Source organism: Carcharodon carcharias, chromosome 7 (genome assembly GCF_017639515.1).
Source record: "Carcharodon carcharias isolate sCarCar2 chromosome 7, sCarCar2.pri, whole genome shotgun sequence".
In the NCBI taxonomy this organism is placed as follows: Eukaryota; Metazoa; Chordata; class Chondrichthyes; order Lamniformes; family Lamnidae; genus Carcharodon; species Carcharodon carcharias.
Window position 1 is genome coordinate 12,724,491 of NC_054473.1, and position 17,716 is coordinate 12,742,206.

Sequence of the window (17,716 nt, forward strand, 5' to 3'; positions counted from 1 at the left end):
TAAAAAAAGGCATTTTGTCAAAGCTTTTTGTCTTGCACTCATCAGGACAACTGCAAGAATACCAGTGTCAGGGGAAGCAACAACTTTATACTGTATGAGAAGAAAGTGCTGATCAGTTGGCAAGTGGACTCTGATTGTACTACTAAATAATTACAGTATGTCTTAAAATGTGAAATCTTTGTTGTGCGATTCTTAGTGCCAATCACTAGGAAATACATACCTCTTTTTAAAAGGTATCGGTCTCTACAGGGATCGTAACAAGCCATTTGGCCCCTCGAGTCTGACCCACCATTCAATTAGATCCCGGCTGATCTGTACCTTAACCCGAACAAACTACCTTTGTTTTGTAACCATTGGTTTCCCTTCTAACAAAAATCCATCAATTTCAGTTTTAACATTTTCGGTTTGGCCCACCAGCCTCAACAGCTTTTGAGGGAGAGAGTTCCAGGTTTCCATGAGGCTTTGTGTGGAGAAGTGCTTCTTGACATCACCCCTGAATGGTCCAACTTTAATTTTAAGGTTATACCCCCTTGCTCTGGACTGCCAGAGAGAAACGTTTGAATCCTCAATCACAGGAAATTGAGAACAAGAGAAGTATTATGAATGGCAGACTTTATAAGACTTTTAAGATCTTTCAAACTGTCTCCCGCCTCATAAGATGGTTATCTTTTAAACTGTCTTCTTTAATTCAAGGTAAAATGGAATAGTTTGGAGGAAATAGTTTCTCCTGATCTACCTTATCATCTAAAGCACCTCACTTCAATCACCCCTTAATCTCCTACATTCAAAGGATTAGAAGGCTTCTCAGAATTTAGCCCTTTAGCCCCAGTCTCATTCATGGCTTTTGAACAAGGCGATAAAATTGCATCCTGAGGGCACGTCTCACTGGAGGCTCATCAAACATTCCTACATACAATGGGATTGGGTCCAATGATCTCAAGCAAACCATTTAGAGGGGTGGTGGCGGGGCAACTCGGACCAACAGGACTTCAAATTAAATCAACCGACGATACTCACTTGTCCTCCCCTTTCCTGAGGTGGATTCCCCAATGCTGTTTGCATACTGAGCTATCACTGTGACCAGATATTCAGTTGCAGGCTTCAGTCCTTGTAAAAAAGCCGAGTTCTCACCTGGGCGAATAGTAATCTGGTCAAAAACAAGATGTCAATATGCAACAGTCAGCAAAAGCAAAAAAGCAAGTCCAATCTCAGTATAACACTCCCACCATAAAACCCACTGGTGCTCACGGTTCCAGGTCTGTCAGTCAAGTACGTTAAAAAGTGGAGCTGGAATTTTGCTGCTTGTACCACCTTGTTAAAAGTGTTTATGAGAGACCCCTGTTAAACTTTGTAAAAATAGCACCACACAAATTTCTCACAAGCACCGGGAAGGATTCAATACAAATACTAATCGCCGTCCGCAACAGGATAGCACCAACAGACCACACTGCGCCCCAGTGTGTTTCTACTCTCCACCAGTACATTAACACACAGACCAGGAAAGCAATTCAGTTATTCCTTTGGTATTACAGCACAATGTTTTCACTTGCCAATGGCCTCAATCAATTTGGACTGCATATTAGGGCCGTTCAATGAATGAGGCTCTGGGTTAAAGGGGTGTCAATGGGAATAAGAGTACTGGTCCTAACTGGCATTCCATTGTCAGGTGTACAAGACCAATTCGGACCAGTACTCATTTCCCAGTTTTTGCTGTTTCTTCCCAGTGGGAGGTGCAATTGCCAATTTAGTAATGGGAGGGCCAGCAGGTGAGCATTAAGTGGCCAGCAGTTAAAAATGGCCTCCACAACCTCTCTCTTAATGTCTAATTAGGGTAGAATATTCCAGGTTCTAATATCCCTTTGTGCGAAACCATTTCTTCAAACTCCCTCCTTCATTCTTCAAATGATAATCCTTGGCCAATGTCCCTCATTACCGATTCATCAACTCGTGGGAATAATCTTTCACTATTGATCCCTCTCATAACGAAGTCGCCCACTCTGACCATCTTAGTTACAGTAAGAAAAGACAAAACTATTCGAGCCTTTCTTCACAATCATATTTAGCCGTGGATCAGTAGGAGCACTTTCACCCTTAAATCAGAAGGTTGTGTGCTCATTTCCCAGACCAGAGGCTTGAGCACAAAATCCAGGCTGACCAGCCGCCTCCCCCACCCCTACAGCACCGTACACAGAGAGTCCTGCACTGTCAGAGGTACTGTCTTTCTGATGAGGTGATAAACCAAGTCTGCTCTCTCAGGTGGATGCAAAGAAAGAGCAGGGGAGTCCTTTACAGTGTCCTGGCCAATGTAAATCCCTCAACCAACATCAACGTAAAGAAAAGGCTGAGGACACTGGATACTGCAAAGGCTATGGGCCCTGACAATATTCCGGCAATAGTACTGATGATTTGTGCTCCAGGACTTGCTGCACCCCTAGCCAAGCTGTTCCAGTGCAGCTACAACACTGGCATCTACCCGACTATGTGGAAAATTGCCCAGGAATGTCCTGTACACAAAAAGCAGGACAAGCAAAACACGGCCAATTTCCGCCCCATCTGTCTGCTCTCGATCATCAGTAAAGTAATGGAAGGGGTCATCAACAGTGCTTTCACATGGCACTTGCTCAGCAATAACCTGCTCACTGACACCCAGTATGGGTTCCGTCAGGGTCATTCAGCTCCTGACCCCATTACAGCTTTGGTTCAAACATGGACAAAAGAGCTGAACTCCTGAGGTGAGGTGAGAGTCACTGCCCTTGACATCAAGGCCGCATTTGACCGAGTGTGGCATCAAGGAGCCCTAGCAAAACTGGAGCCAATGGGAATCAGGGGGAAAACTCTCTGCTGGTTGGAGTCATACCTAGCACAAAGGAAGATGGTTGTGGTTTTTGGAGGTCAGTCATCTCAGCTCCAGGACATCACTGCAGGAGTTCCTCAGGGTCATGTCCTCGGCCCATCCATCTTCAGGTGCTTCATCAGTGACCTTCCTTCCATCAGAAGTTGGGGATGTTCGCTGATGATTGCACCATGTTCAGCACCATTCATGACTCCTCAGATACTGAAGCAGTCCATGTCCAAATGCAGCAAGACCTGGACAATATCCAGGCTTGGGTGACAAGAGGCAAGTAACATTCATGCCACACACGTGCCAGGCAATGACTATCTCCAACAAGAGAGAACCTAATGATCATCCCTTGACGTTCATTACCATTACTGAATCCCCCATTATCAACATCCTGGGGGTTACCATTGACCAGAACTGAACTGGACTAGCCTTTAAATACTGTGGCTCCAAGAGCAGGTTAGGGGCTAGGCCTGTCCACTGACTACAAGGCACAAGTCAGGAGTGTGATGGAATACTCCCCACTTGCCTGGACGAGTGCAGCTCCCACAACACTCAAGAAGTTTCACACCGTCCAGGACAAAGCAGCCCGCTTGACTGGCACACCAACCACAAACATTCACTCCCTCCACCACCAATGCACAGTAGCAGCAGTGTATACCATCTAAAAGATGCACTGTAGGAATTCACCAAGGCTCCTTAAACAGCACCTTGCAAACCCATGACCACTACCAGCTAGAAGGACCAGGGCAGCAGATAGATGGGAACACCATCACCTGGAAGTTCCCCTCCAATTCACTCACTATCCTAAAGGTCAGAAGTGGGGATGAGGATCAAGGTCAGTGAACTGATTTGGAGTTGGGACACAGGGTTCCCATTAGGGGATATCTATCACAGCACCTTAAAGAAGAAAGAGACTGTGTTGGGATATGGCTGCGTGCAGCTCCAACAATGCTCAAGAAGCTCAACATCATCCAGGACAATGCAGCCGGCTTGGAAATATTTCGTCGTTCCTTCAGTGTCACTGGGTCAAAATCCTGGAACTGCCTCCCTAACAGCACTGTGGGTGTACCTACACTACTTGGGCTGCAGCGGTTCAAAAAGGCAGCTCACCACCACCTTCTCAAGGGCAGTTAGGGATGGCCCACAAATGAATAAAAAAAAAACTAAAGCAGATTATCTGGTCATAATGGCATTGCTGTTTGTGGGAACTTGCTGTGCAAAAATTGGCTCCTGCATTTTCTGCCTGACAACAGTGACTACAGTTCCAACGTACTTCACTACCAGTAAAGCACTCCAGGATGCTGAGTTCATGAAAGGGGCCATATAAATACAATAACGTATTAGTCCTGTGAACCTTCACTACACCCATTCTGTGGCTCCAACATTCTATTTATAATTGGAGTGGCCAGAGTGGAGCACAATTCGCCAACTATAAAAACACACACTGAAGCCACTTACGGATCCAGCTGCTTTTGTACTCTTTTGCTGTTGCAAACCAGCAGGGATCTTTCTGTCCCAGCCAGGGGAGTTGCCCCTAGTACAACAAAGTATGTCACTAACCTCTCGGAGTTCAGCTGCGATTGGAAGGCCCAGCGCGTTGAGGGGAGTGTATTGAACTTTGTACCCCATCACAGGCCCGACTGCCACAGTCCATCGAATTCGCATCGATTCAAAGCCCTCGTCGCTGAAGGTCAATCTTGAAGGGCCGGCAGGCACTTCAGTAGCTGAAAGCACAGGAGAAAAGAAACCGCAATGAGCTCACCTTTGGGCTCTAAGAGCCTACTAAACTCCAAAATAGCTTCGGGAGTGCACCCACACTTCTGGCTGGAAGCGCTTCTGGCACTCTGGCATGGACACAATGGGCCAAATGGCCTCCTTCTGGGTCATATACTTTCGACGGTTTCTATGATTTCTGTATTGGGAAAGGATGAAGAAACATGCCAGGAACAGCTGCTAGGATCATCTGCAGGTGCAAATGAAGAGCCTAACACTGCACTGGGAAGCACCGTTCAAAGGGCATAGCGGCCCTTTCTGCTCTGAGTGTTAATCGGGTGGGTGTTATTCAGGCGGTGAGTGCAGCGAGGCAACCTGATGGCTCATGGTGGAATCCGAGTAATTTTTGTTACTTATTGGATCAAAGACAGTGAGCTGATTTGGAGTTGGGACACAGGGTGCCGATTAGGAGATATCTATCACAGCACCTTAAAGGAGAAAGGGACTGTGTTGGGAAACGGCTGCATGCAGCTCCAACAACGCTCAAGAAGCTCAACATCATCCGGGACAATGCAGCCGGCTTGTTCAGCACCCCATCCACCACCTTCAGCATTCACTCCCTCCACCGCTGATACACAGTGGCAGCAGTGTGTACAATCGACAAGATGCACTGCAACTCGCCATTGCTCCTTCGACAGCACCTTCGAAATGCGCGACATCTACCATCTAGAAGGACAAGGACAGCAGATGCATGGGAACACCACCAACTGGAAGTTCCACTCCAAGCCACACACCATCCTGACTTGGAAATATATCACCATTCCTTCGCTGTCACTGGATCAAATCCTGGAACTCCCTTCCTAACAGCACTGTGGGTGTACCTACACCACATGGACTGCAGCGGTTCAAGAAGGCAGCTCACCACCACCTTCTCAAGGGGCAACTAGGGATGGGCAATAAATGCTGGCCTAGCCAGTGACCCCCACATCCTATGATTGAATCAAAAAAAAGTGGAAAGATGAGGAATTTAAGTGCCACAGGCTAAGTGTGTACAGAAGCTATGGCAGAACATGGATTTTATTGCTGGGCAGGATTTCTCCATAGGCGAGTACAGGGGGAGAAAAACAAACTCACAAACTCACAAAGTTGCAACCTTCGAGGTCACTGACCTGCCCCCTTGCGTGGGTAGCATCATGCGATACAGAGAAAGGAGGAAAATAAAGAGAGAAACTAAAGAGCCTTGCCTCACTCCAACAATACAACATCAACAATGGTTGCCAGAGCTTACTGCTCGTGTTAAACAAATCCTTTCTCTCTGATGGTGCCTCATTTGGCACAGAGCATTGTGGAAGCGAGGGAGAGACGTCAGATGCTGTCACCCCTAGTCGGTTTTCAATATTTAGTCATGATTTGTTATTAAACAAAATGCCTGTAACATTTCAACACATGAAAGTGTCAGGGATCCCTGTGACTATGCTTGGTTAAAATACATGCAGGATCTCACTCACTCTGTTGTATCCCTACACACTGGTTGAACTTTAAGAAGTTGCATCACTTCCATCTTGAGGACCAGACATTGGGCTGGATTTTACGGCCCCCCTATTGCCAATTTGAAGACTGGGGGGGGGGCTTGTAAAATACAGCAGGTGGCCTTCCCACCGCCCACTGAACTGCCTCCCATGTTTACAATGGGTGGGGAAGGTATCAGGTGGCCCACCCACCCAATTAATGGCCACTTCAGGACTTCATTCCACCTCTGCCAATATATTACGTGCGGCAGGGGAAGGCAGCGACCAGGCAGGTAGCCCAGCAGCTTTCACTGCATGTCAGGCAGGGAGGGGGAGTTGCCTCCTTTGGGGGGTGGGGGTCTCTGTGCCCAATGGAGGCACCCCACCCTAAGATCGTACTCCTCACCCAAGATCGTACCACCACCGCCCCCCCCACTTTAACCCTCCCTCCCGTGCTCTCAAACTCGACCACCCCCTTCCCTCCTTCGCTGTCGCCTGCCAACCAGGCCCATCCAAACTTCCAGCCTCAACCGTTTCCGCTCGTAAATGATCGAGAACCAGAGGGCACAGTTTTAAAGTGTCTTGCAAAAGAAGCAAATGCGAGGTGAGGAAAAGCTTTGTCACGCAGCGAGTGGTTCGGGTCTGGAATGCACTGCACTGGAAGTGTGGTGGAGGCAGGTTCAATCGAAGCATTCAAGAGGACATTGGGTGATTATCTCAAAAGAAACAAGGTGCAGGGTCACAGGGAAGAGGCAGGAGACTGGCACGAAGTTAAAATGCTCAGAGAGCCGGTGCAGGCAGGATGGGCTGAATGGCCTCCTTCTGCACCATAACAATTCTGTAATTCTGTGACCTTTATGTCTGGGCTCCTTCACTTCTTCTCAGGGGCTGCCTGTAGTCCTGGCAGTGACCACCACTCAAACCTGGCGCTGCCGGGAACACTGAGCTGCCAGCCAGTCAGGGTTGGTCGGCAGCTCCTTCGGGCAAGACCTTCTCCCAGGTGGGAGCGGAAGCCCCATATTCTGAAACAAAGAAGGCTGGTCCCAGCCTAACACGATTGCAGGGTAGCTGGGCTCATGACTGACATTTCGGTTGGAGGGGATGCCCAGCCCATTAACTAACATCACTAATGTGGGGTTCTGGTGAGGATAGGGTCTGGGTTTCTGAAGGTTCATTCAGTGCGTTCAAACCACTGCAGAGAACCCTCCAACATGTTCTGCGTGGCAGGGGAAGGCAGAGACTGGCAAATCGCCAGCAAGTCCCACAAAAATCGTAACTTTCCATTTATGTTCCCAATGGCCTGGTGAACACCCTACATCAACGGATTGCTAATCACACCGAGCACCAAACAGTTAAGACGGTCTCCCAATGGACTGTGCTTCTTACCACCGGGTACATCCAAGGCTCCCCCAGTAATGGTGCAAACCCTCCGTGAAATGAGCGGTGTGAGAGTTCGTAGGATTTTGAAGTCATTCACAAAGAACGAATATTCCTTTGCGGGTGTTGAGGTAATATCATCAAGTTCCTTTTTATCTGCATTCTTGATCCCTGGAGAGAAGGAGCGGACATTGGCATGTTAGGAAACAAGAGATCAAGAGTCAGAAGTTATTCCTGTTTCGCACTAGCAAATACAATTTCAAGTAGAACATACCAACTGCAAATAGTTTAACATCTTGGCTCCGTAACTTCAAGGCTGGTCGCTCAACGTTATCCTGTGATTTTCCATCTGTTATCAAGATAGCGATCTAAACACAAAACATTAGACCTTAACAGACCATTTGCATTAAAAACGTATTCATTTTTGCACCATTTGCACTTACTACTGCTCCAAGTCTGGCTTCCAACATCCAAATAGCAACCTGTCACCTGGGCAAATATAACACACAGGAGGGAAAGCACGTACACCTGAGGCCAGAACCATCCAACAAACGCAACTGCGATGTTTGCCTTGTCTGCTGGGGACCAACACTAATGAGGGTTGCAGTACAACTGGTATGTTTTCTGACTGGGGAAGTGCGCAATGGGACCAATTTTCTTCTTATTGTATCTGAGTGTAAAAAATCTCCTAAGCGCAGCAAACTGGACAAGGAGGGTCATGCATGTCTATTACAGGGACAGGAGTCAGCCTTTCGTTCCTATTTAATGAGATCATGGCTGAGCTCCAGTCACCCAGTTTGACTCTAATCCCTTTAACCTTTGGCTAGCAAATATCTATCGATCTAGGTTTAAAAGGATTACCTGAGCTACCATCTACTGATTTCAGAGGAAGAGAGTTCCACACCTGTACCACCCTGTGCATGAAGAAATGTTTCCCAATTTCTCTCCTGACTCCCTGGCTCTGATTTTAAGGTTATGCCCCCTTATCCTAGGCTCCCACCCCAGCGGAAACTCTATCTACTCTGTCAATTCCTTAGCAGAATCTCAAAAACCTCAATCAAATCAGCCCTTAATCATATATATCCCAGGGGAAAAAGCCTTAGGGTATGTGTTCTCTCCTAATAATTTAACTGCTGGATGCCTCGTAACATTCTAGTGAACCTGTGCTGCACTCCTTCCAAGGCCAATACACCCTTCCTAAGGTGCCGTGCCCAGAACCACAGTACTCCAGATGTGGCCCAACCAGGCTTTTGTGTAAATGTAGCAAAACTTCCTCCCCATTGCGTGCTTCCCTCTAGTTATACAGGTTAACATTCCACTTATCTTTTTGAGTATTTTGTGTACTGACTACTACATTTTACAAATAGTCGTTTGGTGGTACAGAACTTGGTTACTGCTGAAAAAAGAGACATGGCTAAACTTTTCGTCTTGCACTCATCAGGACACTCGCAGGAATACCAATATAGGGGGGAAAACAACAATTTATACTGTTTGTGAAGAGAGTGCTGATTGGTTGGTAGTGATGCCCACATCCAGTGAATACATTTTTTAAAAGTCACCTCTTACTTTTCTAAACTCCAGCAGATACAAGCCCAGTCTGTCCAACCTTTCCTCATAAGACAACCCACCCATCCCAGGTATTAGTCCAGTAAACTTTCTCTGAACCACTTCTAATGCATTTACATCCTTCCGTAAATAAGGAGACCAATACTGCACACAGAACTCCAGGTGTGTTCCAATATGGCATGTCCCTCACCCACCTCAATTCTTTATTTTCTCAACACTACACGGAGTTTATAGCCGAAAAGCCTGACTATTTCTGTGCACTAAATCCTATGTAATTCTAAGGAATAGGCATATTCAGCCCAGCTGGTCTCTCCACATGATCCTTCTCCCACACCTCTTCATGTAACCCTATTAGCAATCCTTCTATTCCTTTCTCCATCATGCATTTCTTCTTACATTCACCTATACTGTTTGCTTCAACCACTCTCTGTGGTTGCAATTTCCATATGCTCATCACTCTCTTGATAAAGGGATTAGGCCATAAGACCACAAGACATAGGAGCAGAAATAGGTCATTCGGCCCATCGAGTCTGCTCTGCTATTCAATGAGATCATGGCTGATCTGATAATTCTCAACTTCATTTTCCTGCTTTCTCCCCATAACCCTCAATTCCCTTACTGATTAAAAATCTGTCTATCACAGCCTTGAATATAATTAACGACCCAGCCTCTACAGCCCTCTGTGGTAAAGAATTCCACAGATTCACTACCCTCTGAGAGAAGAAATTCCTTCTCACCTCTGTTTTAAATGGGTGCCCCCTTATTCTGAGATCCTGCCCTCTGGTCCTAAACTCTCCCACAAGGGGAAACAACCTCTCAGCATCTACCCTGTCAAGCCCCCTAAGAATCTTATATGTTTCAATAAGGTCGCCTCTCATTCTTCTAAACTCCATTGAGTACAGGCCCAACCTCCTCAACATCTCCCCATAAAAAAATGCCTCCATACTCAGGATCAACCTAGTGAACCTTCTCTACACTGCCTCCAATGCCAGAATATCTTTCCTTAGATAAGGAAACCAAAATTGTTCACAGTATTCTAGATGTGGTCTAACTAGTGCCTTGTCTAGTTTTAGTAAAACATTTCTATTTTTATACTCCATTCCCATTGAAATAAAGGCCAACATTCCATTTGTCTACCCTATTACCTGTTGAACTTGTATGTTAGCTTTCTGGGATTCATGCACAAGGACTCCCAAATCCCTCTGTGCTGCAGCTTTCTGCAGTCTTTCCCTATTTAAGTAACATTCAGCTCCTCTATTCTTCCTGTCAAAGTGCATAACCTCACATTTTCCCACATTATATTCCATCTGCCAAGTTTTTGCCCACTCACTTAACCTGTCCATATCCCTCTAGACTCTTTGTGTCATCCTCACCACTTGCCTTCCCACCTATTTTTGTCATGAAGGCTAAGTTCATTCACTTCCCTCATCTAAGAGATTAATATATATTGTAAATAATTGAGGCCCCTGTTGCATTCCACTAGTTACAGGTCGCCATCCCGAAAATGCCCCCCTTATCCCAACTCTCTGTCTTATATTGGTTAGCCAATCCTCTATCCATGCTAATATACTACCCCCAACACCATGGGTTCTTATCTTATTAAGTAGCCTTTGTGGTACCTTAGTAAGCACCTTTTGGAAATCCAAATATATTACATCTACTGGTTCCCCTTTACATATCCTGCTTGTCACCTCCTCAAAGAATTCTAATAAATTTGTTGGGCATGATTTCCCCTTCATGAAGCCATGCTGACTCTGCTTGTTTAGATTATTTCTAAATGCTCTGCTATTACATCCTTTATAATAGACTCTAACATTTTCCCAATGACAGATGTTAAGCTAACTGGTCTATAGTTGCCTGCTTTTTGTCTTCCTCCCTTTTTGAATAAGAGTGTTACGTTGGCCGTTCTCCAGTCCTCTGGGACTTTTCCAGAATCTAGGGAATCTTGGAAGATTACTATCAGTGCATCCACTATCTCTGTAGCTACTTCCTTTAATACCATAAGATGCAACCCATCAGGTCCAGGTGACTTAACAGCCTTTAGCCCCATTAGTTTCCCTAGTACTTTTTATCAAATGATAACTATTGTATTTATTTCCTACCCTCCTTTTGCCCTTTGATTATTTAGTATTTTTGGAATGCTATTAGTATCTTCTACCATGAAGACTGAATCAAAGTATTTATTCAACTCCTCTATCATTTCCTGGTTCCCCATTATTATTTCCCCAGCTTCATTCTCTAAGGGGCCTACATTCACTTTGGCCTCTCTCTTCCTTTTTATATATTTAAAGAAGCTCTTACTGTCCATTTTTATATTACTTGCTAGTTAACTCTCAAAGTTCATTTTCTCCCTCTTTTTTTTTTTTGGTCATCTTTTGTTGGTCTTTAAAACTTTCCCAATCCTCTGGCTTACCACTAATCTTTGCCACATTGTATGTTTTTCTTTCAATTTGATACTGTCCTTAACTTCCTTGGTTAACCACGATTGGTTTATCCCCTTCCTTGGATCCTTCTTCCTCACTGGGATATATCTTTGTTAAGAGTCATGAACTACTTTCTTAAATGTCTGCTATTGTTCATCAACCATCTTTTCTGCTCAAACAAAGAATTTTAGGGCCCCACCCCCTATTTAGAAACCTGCCGGCAGGACAGCGTAAAATTCTAACCGAAGGAGGGAAGTGCCGGGAATCCCTTTGTTGTCCAACGAATCTCACATCTGTGTGTAAAATGCTTAGTGTCATCCCTATTCTTTAACCCTGTCATCCTTTCATTGGATGGAAGCCTAGAAATTACAATATATTCAGCCCATTGAGTGTGTGTAGGCTCCATAACCGGGGGTATTTACTCTAATTCTATTTTCCCATCCTTTTCTGCATTCTTTTATATTCTTCTTCTCAGATAATTACCCAATCACCTTTAAAATGACACTGCACTCTTGCCTCAGTAGTTAATGTGATAAAGCAATCCATGTCCTAATGATTGTGTGTGTGTGGGCGAAAAACAAAACCTTCTAGTTTCCCCTTTGATTTTCTGGGGATAATCTTGAGTCTATGCCACCTGCTTCCAATTTGTCAACCGCAGAATTGCAGAATGATTTAGAAGGAGGCCATTTGGCCCATCGTGTCTGTGCAGGTGACTATCAGCGGCAGCTGATTTGCGTGAAACCTTTCATAATTGCAAGAATTTCGCCTGAACTTAGCCTTCATCCTCTGTCCAGAGTAAAAATCCCAACTCTTCAAGCATTTCCTCCTAATTATAACCTCTTACTCCAGCTATTGTTCCCAAGGAATTTCACTTAACCTTTTTTTATGGCTCCAATACCGGTCCTACAATGAGATAATAGCTGATTAAAACCTACTTGTGGCAGAATTTTCACCGCAGCAGGCGGGCACGCACCTGACCCGCTCGAGCGTGAAATGATGCGCGATGACATCGGGCGAGTGTCCCGACGTCAATGTGCAGTCGCCCGATAGTTCGGTCAGCAGGCGCACACCGGAATTAGCAGCGTGCCTGCCGACAATTAGAAGGCCTATTAAAGCCAATAAAGTGTGAATTAACTTGAACTTTTCCCTGCCCCGTACAACCTTATGGTGGGCGGGGCAGGCAAAAGGCCAAGCGGCCTTTGCATTTTTTTGGAAACCTCATCCACAGGCTGCTCCCTATCCACCCTGTCCATGCCCCTCATAATCTTGTACACCTCGATCAGGTCACCCCTCAGCCTTCTCTGCTTCAACAAAAACAACCCAAGTCTATCCAACCTCTCTTCATAACTTAAATGTTTCATCCCAAGCAACATCCTGGTGAATCTCCTCTGCACCCCCTCCAGTGTAATCACATCCTTCCTATAATGTGGCGACCAGAACTGCACACAGTACTCCAGCTGTGGCCTCATCAAGGTTCTATACAACTCCAACATGACCTCTCTACTGTTGTAATCTATGCTTCGATTGATAAAGGCAAGTGTCCCATATGCCTTTTTCACCACCCCACTAACATGCCCCTCCAACTTCAGAGATCTATGGACACACACGCCAAGGTCCCTTTGTTCCTCAGAACTTCCTAGTGTCATGCCATTCATTGAATACTTCCTTGTCAAATTACTCCTTCCAAAGTGTATCACCTCACACTTTTCAGGGCTAAATTCCATCTGCCACTTATCTGCCCATTTGACCATCGCGTCTATATCTTCCTGTAGCCCAAGACACTCAGCCTCACTGTTAACCACCTGGCCAACCTTTGTGTCATCCGCAAACTTACTAATCCTACCCTCCACATATGTCATTTATATAAATGACAAATAATAGGGGACCCAGCACAGATCCCTGTGGTACGCCACTGGACACTGGCTTCCAGTCACTAAAGCATCCTTCTGCCATCACCCTCTGTCTCCTACAACTAAGCCAATTTTGAATCCACCTTATCAAATTACCCTGTATCCCATGTGCATTTGCCTTCTTTATAAGTCCCCCATGTGGGGCCTTGTCAAAGGCTTTGCTGAAATCCATATAAACTACATCAACCACACTACCCTCATCTACACACCTGGTCACCTCCTCAAACAATTCAATCAAATTTGTTAGGCATGACCTCCCTCTGACAAAGCCATGCTGACTATCCCTGATCAAACCTTGCCTCTCCAAGTGGAGATAGATTCTCTCCTTCAGAATTTTCTCCAATAGTTTCTCTAACACTGACGTGAGACTCATTGGCCTGGTAGTTCCTTGGCTTATCTCTACAACCCTTCTTAAATAGCAGAACCACATTAGTTGTTCTCTGGTCCTCTGGGACCTCCCCTGTGGCCAGAGAGGAATTAAAAATTTGGGTCAGAGCCCCTGTGATCTCCTCCCTTGCCTCCCTCAGCAGTTTGGGACACAAATCATCTGGACCTAGAGATTTGTCCATTTTTAAGCCTGCCAACACCTCCAATACCTTGTCACTCCCTATATCAATTTGCTCAAGAACCTCGCAGTCTCTCTCCCTGAGTTCGATACCTTCATCCTCATTCTCTTGGGCGAAGACGGATGTGAATCATGTTTTATTACATTTTTTAAAATCCTTACTTCTAATTTTTAAAACTCTTCATCTCCCTGAGGCAGCTCTGTGCGAATGCGCAAAGTTCCCCCACTCAACCCGCTCACCCTCCTCCCACCCCTCCCCACACCCGCACAGATAGCGCTGAGCGCTGCCACTCACGTTTCCTGCTGGGCGGGCCTTAATTGGCCCACCAGTGTGAAATCGCGGTCCGGCCCCAATCGCGGGTGACGGTCGGCTTCCCAACTGCACCCGCCGAGCTTGCCCAACAAGTGCAAAGTTCTGCCCGTGAAATATTTACAGAGACACACATACAGAATGATAAATGTTCTCCCACCTTGGGCACACTACGCCTCAGCTTGACTGATCCAAAGAAGTTGTCCGCTACGTATTTCAATCCTGCTCCTGTTCTCGTGTTCCCACCCTTGTAACGCAAATTGCGGATGGCAGCTATTACTTGGGATCCGTTGCCGTGGTCTTCAAAAGAAAACTCAACCCTTTTTGAAAGACAAAAACGACATGAATAATTCCAGGGCTAAACCAAGAAGAGGTTTATGATGTTTATGAAGAGCAACAACAGGCAAAACTGACCTCGGTGCACCACTAATGTCACCTGAAGTAACCAAGTTGATTCCTGGGATGACAGGATTGTCGTATGAGGAGAAGTTGGGTTGACTAGGCCGGTATTCATTGGAGTTTGGAAGGATGAGAGGGGATCTCATTGAAACGTATAAAATTCTGACAGGGCTGGGCAGACTGGATGGGGGGCTGATGTTTCCTCTGGCTGGGGGGGGGGGGGGCGGTCTAGAACAAGGGGTCACAGTCTCAGGTTACAGGGTAGACCATTTAGGGCTGAGGTGAGGAGAAACTTCTTTACTCAGAGGGTGGCGATCCTGTGGAATTATCTACCACAGAGGACTGTGGAGGCCAAGTCACTGAATATATTTAAGAAGTAAATAGCTAGATTTATAGGACTCTAATGGCATCAAAGGGGTATTGGAAGTGACCAGTGTCATTGAGATAGAGGATCAGCCATGATCATATTGAATGGCAGAGCAGGCTCAAAGGCCTGAATGACCTACACCTTCTCCTATTTTCTATATTTCCATGCTTCTAAGCCAATAAAGTTTATCCTGACACAAGAACCTCACAATCACAGAATTGTTACAGCGCAGGGGGAGGCCATTTGGCCCATCGCGTCTGCTCTCCAAGTGAGCAACTCACCGAGTGGCATTCCACCACCTCCTCCCCGTAACCCTGCACAGGTAACAGTCTAATTCCCCTCTGAATGCTTCAACTGAACTTGCCTCCACCACTCTATACATACCTCCTTCATTCCGGCGGCTCCCCTATTGCAACACAGGTGGCACGTTCAACAACAACTTGGTTCTATATAGCGCCTCTAATGTCGTAGAATGTTCCAAGGCGCTTCATAGAAACATTATCAGATAGAACCTGACACCAAGCCACAAAGGAGATATTCAGACAGGTGACCAAAAGTTTGATCAAAGAGGCAGCTTTTAAGGAGCATCTTAAAGGCATTTCAATATATAATCTCAATATACCAGGCTGATTCCTGGGATGGCAGGATTGTCCAATGAGGAGAGATTAAGGAGACTGGGCCTATATTCTCCAGAGTTTAGAAGAATGAGAAGTGATCTCACTGAAACACACAAAATTAAGGTTTGACAGGAAGATGCAGAGAGGATGTTTCCCCTTGCTGGGGGTGGTGCAGGGTAGGTCTAGAACCAGGGGACACAGTCTCAGAATAAGAGGTAGGTTAGGACTGAGATGAGGAGGAATTTCTTCACTCAAAGGGTGATGAATCTTTGGAATGCTCTGCTCTAGTGGGCTGTGGAGGCTCAGTCATTGAGTATGTTCAAGACAGACATCGATAGATTTCTAGGTAGTAAAGATATCAAGGGGCATGGGGGTAATGCGGGGAAGTGGCGTTGAAGTCAAAGATCAGCCATGATCTAATAGAATTGTGGAGCAGGTTCGAGGGGCCAAATGGCCTCCTCCTGCTCCTAATTCCTACGCTCCTATGTTTAATAACAGGTATCAGCCAACCTTTGAGGTCATTCAATGGACTGTCAAATGTTTAACTACTGTACTGAAGATCTCATTTTCTTAATCAAAAATTACAATAACACAATTATATACAGGCAATCCTGAATCAAGTCTTTTGGGAAAAATGCACAGAGGACAGTTTACATCTGATGCATGTCCTGCTGGTGTACACAGATCTCAGAACTCCAGGAGCACATCATGAACTTACATTAGAATGCAGACATGTCCGCACATTTATCAAGCCAGTTACTAGACTCAATTCCTGTTTTCTCAAAACAAGATTTTCTCAAGGCATAAAAGTTTACCCTCTCACTGGGCATAAAAAAATCCCAAGGCCCCTATTTCAAAGGAGGGCAGGGAAGTTCTCCCCACTGTCCTGCTCAACACTGATCTCTCAACCAACATCACTATACAAACAGATTACCCGGCCATTATCACAGTGCTGTTTGTGGGATCTTGCTCTGCGCACATTGGCTTCCGTGTCTCCTACATTACAACAGTGACTACACTTCAAAAGTACTTCGCTGGCCGCGGAGCGCTTTGGGACATCCTGCGGTTGTGAACGGTGCTATAGAAAAGGAAGCCGATATTTCACTTCCACTGACTGACAAAAAGATTGACACCAGTGCAAGCACAATGCCACCCCTTTGCAAATGGGCGTGAAGCCGCAAGTTGGCAAGTTTGAGCATAGTCAAGATTCATTAGATTTTTGGACTTGTAGGGAGCTAAGAGATATGGGGATGAAGTGGAAAAGTGAAGTTGAGGTATAGGATCAGTCTTGATCGTATTGAATGATGGAGCAGGCGCAAGGGGCTGTAAGATCGACCCCAGCTTCTCACTCTTATCTCCTTATGAAATCCTTCATTGCCATTTACTGTCGGAAATGTTCCCCAAAGCCCAGGAGTTCTGTATAACCCATTCCGTCTTTGTTTTTTAAATAAGACTTTCCAGATCTCAGTCAGGCCGGTACAGCCATTAATTCGATCATTTAGTTAAACTGACACACTTTCTGGATTAAACACACTTTAAATCGAACTACAAAAATGACAGTGAAAGTATGAGGAAAGTCAGGGCAGATGTAAAGATCATTAAAGTATCTTTGACTAGACCATGACCAGATGGATGGGAAGTGGTTGAGAAATTTGCAAGTGTCCAGATTGCAAAAACATCTGTAATATCTTGTAATTATTAAAGCATGTTTCATTTGTTTCAGGGAGGCCAATAAGCAGACTACTGAAAGGAAATGACTTGCATCGCACCGAGTCACAGTGTGTAACATCTACAAGAAGCCCCACAGCAACTCGCCAAAGTCCTTCCGATGGAGCTACACCCACAGTGCTGTCAGGAAGGGAGTTTTGACCCAGTGACAGTGAAGGAACAGCGATATAGTTCCAAGTCAGGATGGTGGTCTGGCTTGGAAGGGACCTTGCAGATGATGGTGTTCCTGTGTACCAGCTGCTCTTGTCCTTCTAGGTGGTAACAGTCACAGGTTTGGAATGTGCTGTTGAAGGAGCCTTGGCGAGTTGCTGTCACTGTACGTCGGTGGTGGAGGGAACGAATGCTTAAGGAGGTGGATGGGGCACTGATCAAGTGCGTTGCTTTGTCATGG

General features: G+C 45.7%; 1 protein-coding gene across 1 annotated transcript in view; it reads right to left on the bottom strand.

The window, feature by feature from the left end:
• The window catches only part of LOC121279770 (collagen alpha-1(VII) chain-like), an 82,448-nt gene extending 65,025 nt beyond the window's left edge, over window positions 1-17,423 (bottom strand). The window contains exons 1-6 of the mRNA XM_041191108.1: window positions 17,367-17,423; window positions 14,375-14,534; window positions 7,715-7,808; window positions 7,450-7,611; window positions 4,403-4,566; window positions 1,018-1,147 (exon numbers count right to left, since the gene is read on the bottom strand). Coding sequence (XP_041047042.1) covers window positions 1,018-1,147; window positions 4,403-4,566; window positions 7,450-7,611; window positions 7,715-7,808; window positions 14,375-14,534; window positions 17,367-17,386 — 730 coding nt within the window. The 5' untranslated portion in view covers window positions 17,387-17,423. The remainder of the gene's footprint in view (window positions 1-1,017; window positions 1,148-4,402; window positions 4,567-7,449; window positions 7,612-7,714; window positions 7,809-14,374; window positions 14,535-17,366) is intronic.
• Window positions 17,424-17,716: the final 293 nt, after the last annotated feature.